Source organism: Anticarsia gemmatalis, chromosome 4 (genome assembly GCF_050436995.1).
Source record: "Anticarsia gemmatalis isolate Benzon Research Colony breed Stoneville strain chromosome 4, ilAntGemm2 primary, whole genome shotgun sequence".
Lineage (NCBI taxonomy): Eukaryota > Metazoa > Arthropoda > Insecta > Lepidoptera > Erebidae > Anticarsia > Anticarsia gemmatalis.
Genome location: NC_134748.1, coordinates 711156 through 729438, shown reverse-complemented (window position 1 = coordinate 729438; position 18283 = coordinate 711156). Strand labels below are relative to the sequence as shown.

The 18283-nt window shown below is 37.8% G+C and overlaps 2 protein-coding genes across 3 annotated transcripts; both read left to right on the top strand.

Annotated features, from left to right (window-relative positions):
* Positions 1 to 803: 803 nt before the first annotated feature.
* Positions 804 to 13276, top strand: l(3)mbt (lethal (3) malignant brain tumor). 2 transcript variants are annotated; one of them, XM_076136851.1, is made up of 12 exons: positions 804 to 940; positions 1226 to 1450; positions 1535 to 2284; positions 3225 to 5339; positions 5616 to 5841; positions 9230 to 9369; positions 9752 to 9923; positions 10197 to 10386; positions 10639 to 10710; positions 10888 to 10945; positions 11029 to 11241; positions 11388 to 13276. In XM_076136851.1, the coding sequence occupies exons 2-12, from the start codon at positions 1298 to 1300 to the stop codon at positions 11577 to 11579; spliced, it is 4281 nt and encodes a 1426-aa protein (XP_075992966.1). In that variant the 5' UTR covers positions 804 to 940; positions 1226 to 1297; the 3' UTR covers positions 11580 to 13276. The 2 variants fall into 2 exon arrangements, with proteins under 2 accessions (XP_075992966.1, XP_075992965.1); XM_076136850.1 differs by having other exon boundaries at positions 1535 to 2296.
* Positions 13277 to 13672: 396 nt separating this feature from the next.
* Prp19 (pre-mRNA processing factor 19) lies at positions 13673 to 18111 on the top strand. The gene is made up of 6 exons (XM_076136847.1): positions 13673 to 13801; positions 14040 to 14189; positions 14496 to 14629; positions 15192 to 15515; positions 15788 to 16029; positions 16145 to 18111. Exons 1-6 carry the CDS (start codon positions 13783 to 13785, stop codon positions 16773 to 16775), a joined length of 1500 nt encoding a protein of 499 aa, XP_075992962.1. The 5' UTR covers positions 13673 to 13782; the 3' UTR covers positions 16776 to 18111.
* The last annotated feature ends 172 nt before the right edge of the window (positions 18112 to 18283 follow it).

Here is an 18283-nt window from a genome sequence, read left to right as displayed (position 1 = left end):
AAATAAAGGTTTGGTAGGTAGGTAACATTTAATATGAAACTTTTTTTGTATATTTTCAGTAATTAAGTGCCTTGATACCTACTATAGTTCGATAAACCAATAGATATTAATAATTGGCAACGTAATGAATACTCTATTGACCAAAATTACAATGAATTTTAATTTAATTTGTTTTTAATAAAATTATTAATTTTCTTCCTGACAACTGACAAATAACAAATCGGAAATACAATTATGTGAAAATTCGCTATCCGTTTCCGGTTAATGATTTGGGATATTTTGTGAAGCTAAATACAATACATTTCTTCCATTATTTACTTTAAAAAATCGATTTTGTAATATTTCTGCTGAAATAACTAGACATTCTGGTAAATTGAATAGATATCTGCAATCATTATCAATAGGAATGTCGCAAACGAAAATGAGCTCTATATCAATATAGGTAAGTCATGTTGAAAGCAGCATGTGAGTGATGTACTATTCAATATTATGTTTGCGTAGCAACAATGTCAAAGATTCGTACTATAAATATCACAAAAGTTAAATTAATATTTGTTGGACTATTTATTAAAAATAATAAAGAAGATTTAAAATATTTTAATCATTTCTTTAAGGATATTTGTCGTTCATCGTAGCATACCGAACTGCATAAATATAAACTTATCTGTTGACTTTTTTTAGCTGAATAATCGGGCGCGAAAGCTTCGTCACAAAATTCTACGTCTGTGATTGGTCAGAAATTTTGTCAGTACCAACGTAACGAACACCTACAACGTTTTGGCAATGTTGTCAGATTTATTACCAGTTGTGCTGGGCAGGTAAATATCGTCGCTTTAATGAAAATATTTTATTTTTCTTTAATGGTTTTCAACTCGATAACGATGTTGTAATAGTTGGAAAGATACGTGAAGTACTCGTCTCTCTGTTGAAATATTGAAATGTAAGTATTAAGTTTTGGTTTCACTGTTTCGTGAACTTTTTGGTAGAAGGTTGTGATTCTGTAAAAGTAGCTGCACAATTGATAGAGTGCGATACTCTCAAAAGAAATATCAGTGTAACGTATTTTGTATTAATTAAATACTAAGTTAATTTATTGCACTTTTTTCTGTTATTTATAATATTGAGCAACAAAAACTTTTAACACTACATAAGCAGCAATAGTTGCGAGTGCTGCGACGGAATGATATTTCATTTCGCGATATTTTATTTTTAAATGCATTTGCAGGTCATCAATAATGAATTGTAAAAGATAACCGAGTGTCTGTAATGAACTCGCTCACGTTCTCGTCACCGAGAAATGGAGAGACAGCAGTGTAATTCACTTCAAAACTTTGATGAGCCCAAAACAGAAATTTTGAAAAAAAGATTGTTAAAATCAGCGAACACGTCCGTCAACGCCAATTTAACACAAAACAGTGCGCAGCAGAATGTATTATTGAATACATTACGCGTGAGTTACCCAAGTGTTTATTATTTATTGGTGAGATGTTGTGCTCTAATTTGACATCATTGACACACATTTGTCAAATTTCAGGCGCCAATATCGAGCAGCATGATCGTGTCCTCGATGCAGGCTTCTCAAAGCTCCTTGCCAATCACTCACAATTTAGTTACCCACTCTATTGCTCCTGTTAAAATTCATGCTAACAACACCCCTTATCCTCTGCAATTGTCCACTGTGCATGTACCAGTGCAGATCCCAGGTTCCACATCAAACATTAATGTTCCTGTTCAGTTGTCAGGCCCTACAAACACAGTTCCTCTCCAGATAGCACCTGTTAGTCTTCCTCTACAAGTGTCAGGTACAACTAGTGTACCAGTGCAATTGCCAGCTGGTGAGACTATAAACGTCCCACTGCAAATCCCGGCTGCCAGTCAGAACATTCAACTGACCGGTCCAGGATTGCCTTCTATGCCTGTGTTACAAAACCCAAATCAGTCACTACACAGTTCTATTATTCACGTGCACATGGGTTCAAATCAAAGGCCTCCAAACATGGATGCCACTACAGACATGTCTGTGTCTAGCTCATCACAGTTACAATTGACTGATAACTCTGTTCAAGTTAAAGTGAACAACCCCATTCCTCAAGTACAAGTTGGGCATAACAATGCTGTTATTCAAATGCAGAATCCCTCAAATCCTAATTCCATTCAACTGCGGGGAGCTGCAAGGCCTGTGCCTCATGTGGTGTACATCCAGACTCCGGCAGGGTTGAAGCCTGTGACAAGCACAGATGTCATCACACAAGCAAGTACAAGTGGAAACCCACCACAAATCATAGTAAGGAGACCAGTAAGTGGATCATCACCATTAACAACATGCATCTGTAAAGCATTCAGAGAGACTGTCATGTAATATTTGAATACTATTATGATATAAATGTAACTGTTTTGTAGTGACATGTTGCTGAAGCAGTCTTGTTGTTAAATGTAACTTTATGTGACTTTGAATTTGTCATTATATAAGAAAAATACACTTCCTATGAGAAAAAAAAAACATTAAGTGTTAAAAACTAAGTATACTTACATACTAAATGACATATAATATACATGTATATAATTTCAAGTTTATATTATTATATGAACCTCTATGATGGTAAAGAAGTAAAAAATAATCTAGGTCTGATATTTTTTTTATTATTATTCAAAGTGACCTAAAGTGATTGCACTGAAATAAAAAATATTGCACACCATTCCCTTGCCCTTTGCACTAGTTATATTTCCACATATCCTTGTCATTATTTAATGGTTATAAGATTAAAAAATTAAAAAGGTGGTGGGCTTTGTGGTGTATTTAGATTTACAAACATAAACCTGTTTGTCTTTGTTCTTTGATGGTTCTTGTTGTGATATCAGGCAAGGTTAAATGTGTATGATAAAGATTATTTATTTGTTTATTATTGCAATACCATTCATACATTATAGACATGTTTGGAAGTACAATTTTATAGCTTTTCATCTATAAAATATGATTACATAATGTATATCAGTAAAGAGAACTTGTTAATGTACTTAACACTTAATTAAAGAATTGAATTAAGTGATAATCACTTTTTGGTAAAATTAAATCATACAGACTGCTGTTTACATATCAAATAGAGTTATTTTTGACAAAAACAGACTTTCTAATTGGTGATATTCCATAAAACACTGTCTTTGCTTGATGCTTACAAAATTTCTTATAGCTGCTTAACTAACACAAACTTTTTCTAAATTTGCAGGTCACAAGCAACTCAAACTTGCATCTCATATCAAATGTGAACACCAAGCCCAACATTGCTCCGAAGAACATAGCCCCAGCTCAAAACAAGTCTTCCATTCTTGCTCCTGTGAACACTAGTCAGCCAATAGTCATACAGAAGCCAAAGGCTAATGACAAGATGATGGTGCCTGTAAGCATTGCACCCAACAACCAGGGCAAACAAGCCATTGCTTATCTTGGTTCTATGAAGAAACCCAACCAGAAGAGTATGGCTGAAAACCAATCAATATTGATATCAAATAACCAGCCAAATGTGAATCAAAACAATAAGTTATTTATAACGCCTGTTACAATGCCTAAAATTCAGAATACTAAGTTTATACTGCCGGTAACTTTGCCAGCTACTATGGCATCTAAAGGACCTATAATTAACTTGCAAATAGCTAATGGACAGATACAGAATGATCCTCAGGGAAACATTACAGTGATGCGTGACACTGGACCGATGGACGCGCAGGATTTACCGCCGTTGCAACCATTAAAAATGTTAAATGGTAAAGATATCCCGCAAAGTCCGAAAGGCGAGAAATCGTTTACTATATCTATTCCCGGATCACGTGCTGAACCCACCGGTGAACAGGGCGAATATACGCTGTCGATACCAGAAACAAATGCGTCAATGAATGACGACATTTACACTGTGTCGATTGCCGATGAAGATGATAGCAGAGAGAAGTCCTTCACTCTAGCTATTCCTGAGAAGGGTAAGAGTTTACTAAACAGGAATACAATAGACAGAGATTTGGGTCTAAGGAATGACATGGGACCAGTGACGACGATCGCGGCTCCTGCGATACTGAGGCGTTCTAACTCTGATAACAGCGACAGAAAAATTGCGAATGCGAATATGAAGAGACGTATCTCATTGTGTGCTGAAAATCTGTCAAACAAGAGTGTCAAGCTGTCAATGCCGCCAAAAGTAGAGAAAATTGAGGAACCTGACAACAGCGACGATCACCGCGTGCCATCGCTGTTCTGTGATGAAAAACTCGATAAAGATTTAGAGGCTAAACACTTGGATTCAGACATGGATGATTACAAGGAACATAAAGTAGAGCCAAACACTGATAACAAACCACACGAAATATACTTCACTAACCTTGATTCTTTTATTAAGACAGATACTGTGAAAATAGAGATGATAGAGGAGGATCCACCGGGCCTTATATGGAATAATGGAGTCGCCAGGTTACAGGGCAGCAACCTGCAGTTTCAGACCAACGAATTTGGTCTCATAGACTTAGTAGACGGTGATCAGGAAGATGTGAAGTACCACACGCCGATGAAACAACGAATCAACAGGGAGAAGAAACCCAACTCTCCTGAGGACTTGTATAGGTGTGAGTGTTGCGGGTGTCACGGCATGGCGGCCGAGTTCATCACGCCTAGTTTCTGCAGCGCCGCGTGTCAAAACGAAGTTAACAAAGCGTTAAACAAGAAAAAAGATAAAGAGCGCGTGGACTTGATGAAGAAAAAGAACAAAATGAAGAAATTGTTGATGAAGAAACAGTTGTCTGATTCTGACATAATGTTATCAGAAGGCAAAGACGATAAAGTGTTGCTCAAGCACTACGACTCGCTGCCCGCAGACTGTCAGTTATCTGAAGCGACGCTATTAAAAATGAGCGAGGAGGCTATCGAAAATGAGAAATACCCATGGATGTGTGGAAAGAATGGTTTCTCATGGATGCGGTATTTGGATCATTGTAAGGCCAAGGCTGCTCCTGTGAAGTTGTTCAAGAACCCGTTCCCGTATAATAGGAATGGTTTCAAGGTGGGAATGCGCCTGGAGGCGATAGATCCGCAGCACCCGTCGTTGTTCTGCGTGGTGTCAGTGGCGGAAGTGCAGGGCTACCGCATGCGGCTTCACTTCGACGAGTACAGTGAGCAGTACGACTACTGGGTGAACGCGGACTGCGTGGACATCTTCCCGCCGGGCTGGTGTGAGAAGAACGGTCGAACACTGCGTCCGCCCGGCAACATTAGCATCACGAACTTCTCGTGGCCGCTGTACTTGAAACAGATGAGAGCCGTCGCCGCGCCTAGGAATCTTTTCCCCCATGTTACTAGCGCGGTAAGTTTGTCTGTGTTTTGCCTGTTTGGAAAATCCGACATAAATGCAGGTAATCTATTACAGTTATAACTGCAATATTTTCCTATAGAATAAGTATTTTCGAACCACAGCTTTATGTAAATTATTGTTTAGTATTTTTTTTTGTTAGCCTTGAAAAGTAACATACGCTTATATTATTCCTTCATTTCTTTAAAATTCGTCTCCATGATAAAGCATATTATTCTGTAGAATCTACACACAACAGACCCTATATTAACAAAATAAATTGCAACACAGATGTTCAAGCCCAACTGCTTCCGTATCGGCATGAAGCTAGAAGCAGAAGATCGTAAGAACGAGTTGGTGTGCGTGGCTTCCATCGCCGACATCCTGGACAACAGGATGCTGATCAACTTCGACAGCTGGGACGAGATGTACGACTTCTGGGTGGAGCCCACCTCGCCGTACATACATAGTGTGGGATGGGCTGAGGAGAACGGCGTGCCGCTCACACCACCTAATTGTAAGTTTATCTTTTAACTAGTTTTTTAATAGTAAAGAAGAAATATTTCAGACTTTTTTCAGTAATTTTGTTGACAAATCAGTTGCCCGCCTTTTACGGTTATACTGATGTCCGTGTGTTCTTTACTTTTTTTAGTAAGAGATGTCAAAATCGGGGATAAACTTAATATATTTTAAATGAAAGTATAATATTTTTTAATCTACCTCTATATCTCCATCAGGTAAAATAGATCTATTTTTATGTGTCAGAGTGCCAATAATATTGAAATATTTTTTTTATCAAAATCCGTGTAGTAGATTTTGCGTAATAGAGTAACAAATATCAATCAATTTCCATAAACTTTCGCGTTTATAATAAGTATTAGAAGGAAGTCAGTCAGTTGCGTGTTTGAGCCGAGCGTATTGGTAAATAGGGCACGGAAAAATTCAACCGAGTTCATTAATAGGTAATTGAGAATACATTTGATAAGCATAGTTAAGGGCTTACGAGCGATTCGTATAACATTACAAACTTAATCGTTTATAAAAATATTTCATAATTTCGACAACGTGACATGTGTTCACGAAAAAACAATTGTAAGCAATTAAATTGAATTTGATTCACACAACAACAAGACCCGGCAAGCATTTACGACGAAACGCAATGCGGATAAATAAAAATAAATATATTAAATAATAAGTAGAGATCGTTACACACTGTTATTCTGCCTATCCATACAAAAACAACGCCTATCTAGTAATAAAATTCTAACACAAAATAAAACAGTATGTTTTTATGAACTCACAAAATTATTCAATATGAATTAATTAGTATGCCATCAAAAACATTCTGTAAAAAACCTCAAGTCTCGCCGTAAAAAGTTGTGAGATCTATATAATACCAAGTCGATTAATCTATTTAGTCTCTACTTAAAGGACTTTCTGTCTTAAGTTATTACGTATGTTATTATCATGCCAATTTTTAAAAAAATACCTCTAAAACAAATAGACCGACCTGGCCATCGCATGATTTGATTATTAGCATGTATCACACTACACAGCACGACGAGAAGTCAATGCTTCTGAAATGTTAATGGCGAATTTGTATTTTCTTGCGATGACCAAGTCGATCTATTTGTTTTAAAGGTATTTTTTTTAAAATTGGCATGATAATAACATACGTAATAACTTAAGACAGAAAGTCCTTTAAGTAGAGACTAAATAGATTAATCGACTTGGTATTATATAGATCTCACAACTTTTTACGGCGAGACTTGAGGTTTTTTACAGAATGTTTTTGATGGCATCTCACTTCTTTTTGTAGAGCGAACATAAGTCCAATTTGTATGGAAAGACGTTTTTTTTCTTAATTCAACATATTTTCCTATGGGAATGTTGTTCAGTTTCATGGGCTAAACACCCTTACCCACCCTATACCCCCTCCCGTTATGCCTCATATAGTAGGTACCTATTTACACCTATTTATTTTTATTTTATTTTCTACAGTAATAATTATTCATTAACTGCAAATGTAACCTTGTAATCTTATACATTTATATGGGATTACAAAGTTATTGTTGCAGTTGGTGTATTTAGAAAACTGGACCGAAATTAGAAAATATTAAATTTTTCCCATGATTAAGACACTAAACCCTATTTGTATTCTAAATTTTAAGCTTCTAAGTCTGCTAGAAGTACCTTAGACTTTTGATGATCGGTGAGTCAGTGAGTCAGTGAATCAGTGAGTGACAAAATTCAAAATTTTAACATGTTGTCATTCTTAAACTACTGGTTCGAATTGACTGAAATTTTAAATATACCGTGTTTATACAATGGCTGATTAGTTGCTGAAAATCCAGGCTTCTTGTTTTATCCACAACGAAATTATGGGGGGGTCAAAAATAGCCCGAATTGCTTCGAGAAAAGGATGTTACGGCCGTGCCGCTTTTTTTTTGCTCGACTTGCGGGGGCACTTCCGTGCCCCCAGATAAGATTGTTTAGCAACAAGGATAACCGGTGAAGCGGCGTTATCTAAAACGAGACAACCAGTCATAGAATAAATGTCGAGAGTAACACACGTATTGTTCTTGCAAACGAAAAAACAACTCGATGAAAAATATTAATAAATACTCCTTTTAAAATAACTTATTTCATTGCAGTACTTTAAAGTAATGGTGTTTATATAAAACTTGTGTGTATTCTATGTTTACTTGTGTTTTGATAAGTGAAAATAACCTATAAATCGTTGTTTATAATATGAATATTATGCGGACGACTCATCAACAGTGTCAATAAATATTGTCGTAGTGCAAGCGCGTATAACTCTGTGTTGTAAATACTATAATCGTTAAGTCAAGACATAGTCTTCCGGCGGCTTAAACGGCTTATAATATAATATAATCTTCTAATATAAACGGAAAATAAAGAAAAAAATATCTTGTTTTTTTATAATTCTAAAATTTAACCGTATGCTTATCAGTAACTTAATTACATTTTAAAAGTATAATTAGGCTGGCCAAATTGTTAAGATAATTGAATTGTACGGTAAGTAATCTTGTTATAACTGCTTCATAATGTTTCTATAATATAAATACATATTTATACAAGGACAATCGACCGGTAAATGATTCCGACTATTACATGATTGGTCATCAATTTGTCATAAATATAAAATGAATAATAAAATCCGACACACTTTAGTTTCGCATGTTTAATACAATTTCTTTTGGAATATGTATTTTAAAACGTTTATTGAGAGTTTGTTTTAATACATATTCTATATTTTATTATCTTGACAAAGGTATAAAGTATACGCAGATAAAATTAAAATAATTATTTACTTTAATGAATCACATCATACTTGGAAGCAATTTTTTTCGCAATCGGATCTCATAGAGTCATGCTGTGCATTTATAAACAGGCACAATATCATATCTAATACACTTATGAATGCAGCTTTTACTTATAGTAAAACAAAGTTCAATCCGTTTACCAGTTCGCGATTTATTCAAAACTACTTTTGCGGATTTTCATTTATTTTACATCAATAGATAGAGTCAATCATGAAGGGACTATCAGATTGTCTTGACTTATAGACTTGAGTCAATAGATTCTATTGACTGAAGTTGACTGTCGAAGATGAAGAAAAACGTGTTGTAAGAGGGCTCTGTGTTCGGGCCGAATTATGTCTGAAGGGTCTACAAGCATCTTAATACAGACAGAACATACATAAAATCACGCCTTTAACTCGTAATCGGCGGTGAATGATGCAAAGAAAGTGTAAAGATAACAAGTGGTGTTCTCTGGTCTCTGCCTACCCTGTGAGAAAAAGGCACCTTACATAACACTTATATATTTTTTAATTTGATAATTTTTCAAGCATTAAGTTATATTTATGTCTCCTATCTCAGTCTACAAGGACCCCGACACGTTCTCGTGGGAGAACTACCTGGCCGAGACGGGTGCCTCCGCGGCGCCCCCGCGCGCCTTCAAGACGCGCCCGCCGCAGGGCTTCAAGCCGGGCATGAAGCTTGAAGTTGTTGATAAAAGGGTGAGTTTAAAGAAAATTCCTAGATGACACCAATGACTTTTCGAAGTTATGTGTGTATTACAAATAATTATCACATGCTCCAACGGTGAAGGAAAACATCGTGAGGAAACCTAGCATGCCTAAAATTGGTTTAATACATTTAATGAGGGCATGCAAAGTCCCTTACCCGCACTTGGCCAGCTGGTGGACTCAAGGCCTAAACTCATTTTTTTAGCGAGTTATGACTTTTTTGACTAACTGTCTATTAACCATGTGCTAAGCAATAGTGTTAAAATTACTTCAACTTTTATGTTGTAAACGCTGACAATATAGTCGATTTTTTAACGTCGTTTGCGACAGGAATTATTTTCTTCTCTTTATTATCATTCATGTCTACATTCAGGTGCCGTTCCTGATTCGCGTGGCATCAATCACGGCGGTGAAGGGCCACCAGGTGCGCGTGACGTACGACGGCTGGCCCGACGACCTGTCGTGCTGGTTCGACGACGACTCGCCCGATATACACCCCGTCGGATGGTGCCTCAAGACTGGACACCCACTGGAACCGCCGCTGAGTGAGTAACTGTTGATTTTTAAGGCATTTTATAAGTTTTTCAAAAAGTCGTTTTAGAGTAAAATATTTTTTTAAATACAGATTGAACAAAACATTTAATTTTGTCCATGTGAGATACGAATCTGCTATCTTTTGTGTAAAGTGATAATGATGCTATCACTTAGAGTGAAATAAACATAATTGCAGTTTATTGCCTATTTTAGACATCGAGTCGTGGCTACAGACTTGTGGTAATGTAAATTGCATTATTGTAAATGTGTATGTGATGTGGTAGCGGACGAGGAGCTGCGGCTGACGGGCCCGTGCGGCGTGGGCGGGTGCCGCGGGCTGGGGTCGGCGCGCGGCGGCTCGCACAAGCACCACGCCAGCGCCGCCGCCTGCCCGTACCGCGCGCCGCCCGCCGCGCCCGACCGCCTCAAGCCGCGCCACCTGCACCCCGAGCACGCGCTGCCCCGGGAGCGCAGGTACACGCGCGACACATATAATGTTAGGTTGGCTGTACAACGCCTATAAAGGCCTCTAAACAGCTGTAAAACCACCCTGAAAAAATTTAAACCCTACTTACTTTCTTTGTTTTAAAAATATATGAGTATCCATTAATTTTGGAGGTAGAATATCTGTTTTTTACGGCCCTCAATTTTATCAACACTCATATCAGATTGTGTTCCTATTTGTAATGGTTGGAATTGGTGTTAAGATATTGATTTCGATTGCAGAGTGCTCAGCAAACAGCCTAAGTCAAACTCTGTACACACGAGTACGCCTACTAGTGATACCGTTAAGGAGAGGTAAGATATCATCCTTGTTATTTTATTGTAACATACTTCAACTGTAGCTTCTTGTATAATTTCATTTACTAAAGCAATTAAGTACGATTTTTTTTATAAAATACTAAGTTTTGTGCAGTTTTGAAATCGAATATCGATAATAACTATCGATTTTAAACGTTTTTATTTCATTTCCAGAGCTCCACGAGGAAGGCCACCGAAACATAGGAGAGTGGAGGAAGTTAAACATGATCCGGTATGTGTCAACAATTCTTTTGATGATATCTAAATTAACTGAATTTCGAGTTAAATGAAATAATCCTAATTTCGTTTGCGCAGTCTGACGACGAGTCAATATCGAGCGGCGGCGGCAAGCGTAGTTCCCGCGCGCACTCGTCGTCGTCCCGCGCCCTGCGCACGTACTCGCGCCTCAGCGCGCCGCCGCACGCCGCGCTGGCCGCGCTCAGCGCCACGCCCGGCGCGCGCCCCGACCAGCTCGCCCGCCACCTGGCCGCGCTCGCGCTGCCGCAGGACCCCACCATATGGACCGAGGTACGACTAGCCGTTTAATAAGTATTAAGGCTTAACCGACGATTTGACGTTTGTACCGCTTGTCGTAGGTCAACAAAGTAAAGTGAGAGCATTAACTGAACAGATTCAATTAGTAATTGACGTCCATTTAAAACTTTGAATTGCAGGGCGACGTGTCGGCGCTAGTGACGCGCATCGCGGGCGCGGATGCGGCGGCGGCGGTGGCGGCGGCGCGGCTGTCGGGCGCCGAGCTGGTGATGGCGTCGCGCGACGAGCTGGTGCACTGCGTGCGCCTGCGCCTGGGGCCCGCCGTCAAGGTGTACAGCGCCGTGCGCCACCTGCGCGCCGCCTACTCCTGATACGCGCTCTTTATATAAGACGCGCGCTCGCCTTCCTCCGCCTCCCCGCTCGACCTGCGCGACTGGGACTAGGCCACCAGTCGCGGGGCCGGGAAGCGGTGTCGAAGTGCGCGATCGATCTGTCGGTCGAGAACACTAAACACTAGTGCTGTGCGTTTTTCACTTTTATAGCGCGCTTAATAGTTTAAAAGATTACTTTGATTACCTCAGTGCAGTTGTATGTGAATGTGTTATATGTTTAAAGGATTTTGTTTCTTATTGCTTGAACCGTATCGAACTTCGAGCCGTCTAGTGTGAAAACTGATGAACAATGAAATGGTTTCTTTTTAGAAGATCAGTGTGGTGACTACTTCGGCCAAATTAGATTATGAACAATTTAATTGTGATTGTGTGAGAATATTTTTATATTTATTACTCTATTTAGAACTCTCAGGTCTATACTTGATGCTTATTGTTTAGATGTAATTATTTCTCAACGAATACACCTATCACCAGATATGAAATTGGACAATATGTTAGTAAAATTATTGTTTTGCATCAAGCAATATTATGTAAGCACAAATGCACTAAATTTGAAATCTAAAATCATGCTTTAATTGCGGCGGTTGTGATTGTATGCAATCTATGTGTCGTACTTTTTTATAGAAAATTATATTCTTTGGTAAATCTTGTAGTACTGACGAACACTAGATCTGGAATAATTCTTTGAAGCATTGACAAAATCATTTCTTAGGTACCTACAAGTTAATAGTTTTATCATCATCATATATAAAAAAAATAAGAAGAAATTGACAGAACAAGAATGTGGTGTTTTCTGATTTAATTTTATCATGGCTATGAATAATGTATAACTTATTATGACACAACTTCCATTGCTGCTGACTATCTTACAATAACTGCTTAAGTGTCTGATATGTGGAAGCCAATAAGTGCTACTATTGTAAATATTACCATGTACATAGTTATTATCTCGTGCAATGTAGGTTTAAATTAATATATTAGTCACTTCACTTTTGAAATAGCTCAATTTTTTTTACTATTTTTATTTTTTAGTCAAATTATTTCAACAGTTGAGTGACCTTAAATGTAATTGTTATTTAAGCAGTTTCCTTTAGTTTACTTTTTGCCCTTAGATAATAAAGTAGAACTAAGGTAAGGATGAAATATTATGTTGTGGAAACTCACGTCTATTAGTTTATCTCCATTTCAATTGTATATCAAGATTGAAGTGTTCTTTAGATGATATTAGGAAATCTTACATGTCATAAGAATCTACATTAATCAGATTTTTCTCTGATATTAATTCGTTAAAGTGTAACAAAACGAAAAATATTGTCTGTATAAGTATCAAATAATTATAATGATTTAAAATCACTAATAAAAGTGAAATTATTTTATTTGGTAATTGTGTCAAACATATTTAATTTGACTGTGAGAAATTTTTCACAGTAATTCGTGTATTAGACATAGCATAAAGTAAGTAATGAATAGAATTGTTACTTATTTTGTGATTCTGTAAATATCAACTTGTTTGTATTAGGGCTGCTGGAGTATTTTGATAGTGGCCGTGTATGTACATAATACTATGTACGATGTAATTTTTTACACGACGACTAGGTAGTACTACAAGTGCCATTTCGATTGGCACCAAATATTTTATTGTTACTCTGTAATTTAATAAAAATTGTGAAACTCGATATCATCTTTTTTTACACCTATACAATCATAATCCTTATCATTCAGTCACTGAAGATCCTTCCTTAGATTAGTGCAATACCGTAACTAAACAGGGGATTAAATCTTCATTCATGAAGATAGCGATATTCATTATACTGTTATTAAATATCTATAATTTGTCGATTTAGCTGAAGCATTGACTATCCTTAGAAAAATATTATTTATTTCCTGCTCTTGAGTCTTGTTCTTATTTCACATCCATACCGAAATAATTAGCCAGATCTAAACAGATCCGTATAATATCAATATAACCAATGAATGCTTTAAGTGAGTTTAGTCAAGATAAGACACCATCTTTTTAGGCGATTTGAATTGTTTGGTTTATTTGTCTATGGTACGATACACGTCTCTTCGTTATAGTAATAACATTTTTAGTCTGTGGATTGTGGAGCGATTTTGTTTGCCTGACGATTTTTATTAATTTTTAAGTGTTTTGTGGAATAAATATCTACAATAGGATAATAAAATGGCTCTATATTGTGCAAGTAAGTAAATAAGTAACAGTATCCTAACAATTTAAATTAAGACGCTGACTTATAATCAAGGCGGGATGCTACCGGTTGTCCACTAGGGAATCTTTTGTTTTTACTAATATTCAGGATTGAATTAGAATCCTACTGCTATTAATTTATAGACCACATAGTTAAATTACCCATAAAACCCTAAAATACAACTAATGTTTACGAAATATATTTAGTTTATAACCTAACTTTCTAATCGTAGTATCGAATGAGGTTCCCGAAGCCCCTGTGGTGTCCCCATCGTCGGGAGCCGTCTTCGAGAAGCGTGTCATTGAAAAATATATATTAGAAAATGGAGTGGACCCTATTAACGGCAAGGAATTGCGAGTTGAGGACCTTATCGAAATCAAAAGTGAGTATAACTTACTATTGTTTGTTGGAATACATTATAAATATTAGCCAGACCTATGAAGCCACCATACCCAAAATTGCCAGTTATATTTTGTAATCAAATAGAAATCTTTCATTGTGAAAAGCTTATTAAACTGCTTGACATACATAATAATTTTATGTTTAATTTGTAAGGAGATCTATGAATTGAGAATTTCTGCCAAAGTATTAGCATCTTGCAAAAACATAATATTTACTTACTGTTATCAAAAGGCGTAATAAGTAATAAATAAAAGGTTATTTTGTAAACTCTTGTTGTGTATTCCAGCACCAGCGATTGTAAAGCCTAAGCCACCTAGTGCCACATCAATCCCGGCTACACTGAAGAGCATGCAAGATGAGTGGGATGCATTGATGCTGCATGCCTTCACACAGAGACAGCAGCTGCAGACTGCTAGACAGGTTTGATATCTATTAACCACTAAGTAAACATAATATGTACTAAATATCAAAAATATTTTTAATCTCATGATATCTTGTGGTGACCGTGTCGCTATCTTTTTAAATAATTGAGTGACCCACTAATAGACATTACTGGTTGTTGTTGCCTGGTTGCTTTTTATTACTATTGCTTATGTGTGTGAAGTAAAGCATAAGATGTTCAGTGCATTCCTTAGACCATTAGCATTATCTCAACCAAAATCTGATGATGTGTAAATTCAAATTGTTTCAATACAGTAATTATTGTGCTTGCATTTAGTTGTATTCTTTCAAGTCAATGATTTCAGTCTTTTTTCGCTTTTAGTTACTTATTTCTTTAATTATTATTGTAGTTTATACGAGTAAACCATAAAATTGCATTTTTTGCTTTAGACTAAAGTAATTTAAATGCTAATTAGCAGTTATTTTTCTACAAGTTTGTATAGTTCTTTTTTTTGTTATAAATAGTGGATAAACTGAGAAAGGCTCATAATTTTACATATTATAGTGAGTTTATTTGTAATACTCTGAATGTGTCGTCCAGGAGCTGAGTCACGCGCTGTACCAGCACGACGCGGCGTGCCGCGTGATCGCGCGGCTCACGAAGGAGGTGACGGCGGCGCGCGAGGCGCTGGCCACGCTGAAGCCGCAGGCGGGGCTGGCGGCGCCCGCGCCCCCCGCGCCGGGCGAGGCGGGCGCGCCGGGCGGCGGCGCGGCGCCCGCCGGCATGTCGCCCGACGTGGTGGCGCGCCTGCAGGAGCGGGCCACGGCGCTCACGCAGGAGCGCAAGCGTCGCGGCCGCACCGTGCCCGAGGGGCTGCTGGCGCCCGACCAGATCCGCGCCTTCCTCACGCTCGCCTCGCATCCTGTGAGTACTGTCCTAATTATAATAATATAACTTTTATTTCAACCAAAGGTCATCAGTACAATTAAATAACAAAAAAAAAAATTGTTATGTTTATGCAAAATATAATTATGTTTTACGTTCTTCATACTGATTGTTGCTGAAGCACGTTACAAATATCTTTTTGATTCTGAGATAATTATATCTACAGATGAACCCTTTGTGATTAACGATTCATTTCAAACAAATCAAATATAACAAATTCACATTGACAACACTACTTTCCATTTTCCCAGGGTCTGCACTCGGCCAGTGTTCCCGGTATCTTGGCGCTGGACATCAATCCTTCGGATCACAGCAAGCTGCTGACGGGAGGCAACGACCGCAACGCGACGGTGTTCAACAAGGACACGGAGCAAGTGGTGGCCATCCTCAAGGGTCACACCAAGAAGGTCACCAGGGTCATCTACCACCCCGACGAGGACACTGTCATCACGGCCTCCCCTGATCATACTATTCGTGTGTGGAACGTGCCTACGTAAGTATTCTTATATTGATTTATCTTAATGAATTTTATATAACTTAAAAAAAAATATTAGCAGCAAAGTCCTTAATGCAAAGGACATTATTAAATTCCTATTATTTTGTCGCAGATCTCAAACTACGGTGATCCTCCGTTCGCACGAGGGACCAGTCACTGGTCTATCCCTGCATCCTACCGGCGACTACGTGCTCTCCACATCAACGGATCAACACTGGGCCTTCTCCGATATCCGCACTGGTACTCTACTGACCAAAGTGAGCGACTTCTCCGGCGTCAGTCTCACCACCGCGCAGTTCCACCCTGACGGTCTCATCTTCGGAACAGGAACGGAAAACTCTCAAGTCAAGATCTGGGACTTGAAGGAACAGAGCAATGTAGCCAACTTCCCAGGACATGTTGGACCAGTCACATCTATCTCATTCTCTGAAAACGGTTACTATTTAGCTACGGCGGCAGAAGATGCGTGTGTTAAACTATGGGATTTGAGGAAGCTGAAGAACTTCAAGACTATTCAGTTGGAGGAAGGGTATGCTATCAAGGAGTTGTGCTTTGACCAGAGTGGTACTTACCTGGCTATCGCCGGTACGGACGTGAGAGTGTACTTGTGTAGGCAGTGGCAGGAGCTGAAGGTGTTCAACGACCACACGGCGTCGGCCACAGGCGTCAGGTTCGGTAAGAATGCGCAATACATCGCCTCCACTAGTATGGATAGAACGCTCAAATTGTACGGCATAGAGTAGGCTTAGGATTTATTGATAGATTGACTATATTTCTAGTTTTATTTCTCTGTGAAGATAGCAAGGTGGATTGGTTAAAAGTTGATATTGATGTTAAGATACCTACTAAAGCATAACGTCCAGTAGATCAGTGTTAATTGTTGTTGTCTAGGATCCCGTTTTGATATAACATAATAGACTAATAATGCGTAAATTAAAGTTAATGAAAACAAATGAATAGTAGTGCCATTGTAACTCCTTCTTCTATAAAAGTCAATTTTAAAAACTTGTACTCACATTGCTGTCTTCACATTGTGTAATATAATTAAGTGCCCCATACAGATTCATGATTCTATGCAATTATCTGTTATAATATAATATACTATGTATTCTGCCTTATCCTTACATTCACGACATATATTTCTAATTTACGTAATAAGCTTCTGACACTACATTCATGATAATAAATAAATTCAACCCAATACTGTTCCACTGCCAGGCAAGAGTACTATAGTCCGACAACTAAGTGGAAAGCCTTAGCCACGCTCGAGTCATCTAGATTATAATTAATAATTCTGGTCAAAGAAGTCAGTTACAAAAACGTGCGGCTCTCTGATGTTCTAAATGTTGAATTTTGTGTACCTCCGCCAGCTGCGAACCTGCTCTCTTTTAAGTTGTTGGACTATAGTGGAATGAAAAAGTAATGCCTCGAGTTCACAACATAGGCTGAGTACAGGTTACAATTAGGGAACAAAAAGCTACAATACAGACAAATAACAATATAAATAGTTTAGCCTTAATCAGATTGTTCTATTCTATGTATTGAATAAAGTGTCGGATTCACCACTAACAGCTTGACTACTCTTTAGTTAAATATGATACTTTCCTAACCGATAGTTATGTAGAGCTGCAGGCTTACTCCCGTCAATATCGAGTCGAAAATCTAATTCGATTGGTAACAAATGACAAATCGTATATAAACATTTCAAACTAGCGTGAGATCAAATACTGGTTTAAAATGAAAATAATCCGCATAAAACGTGCCTATTAGTTTCACTAAACCAGTATTCCCCAGCGCTAGTTTGAAATTTAAAACTACGATTTGATTTGATTTTCGACTATCGGGAGTAATCCTGCGGGTGAACCCGGCTGGTGAAGAACTGACTTGTATAAAGTTATTGACAATTATTTTGAATCAGCAGTCCTTTTAGTTTAATTTAGGTTTAATTTGATTATTTTAATTGTAAACAAGCTAGAGCGGTTAGTAACTTTTGTTATGATTTGTAATAGATGGCGAATTGTGGAAATACATTTCATTACTTTTTTAATAAAGATAATGAATAAAAGCTGTTTAATTTTATATTTATGGTCTTTATTTACACCTGCCCGCAACCCAATTGGTAGGCTCAATGTCAATGTGTTAATTGACTTGGCCATTGAAAGTGTTAACTTAAAGCGATAGGTAAAATACAATAGGTAATGAACCACATACCACATAGGGAACCCGTGCAAAAAGTTGAAACTGTGCCACC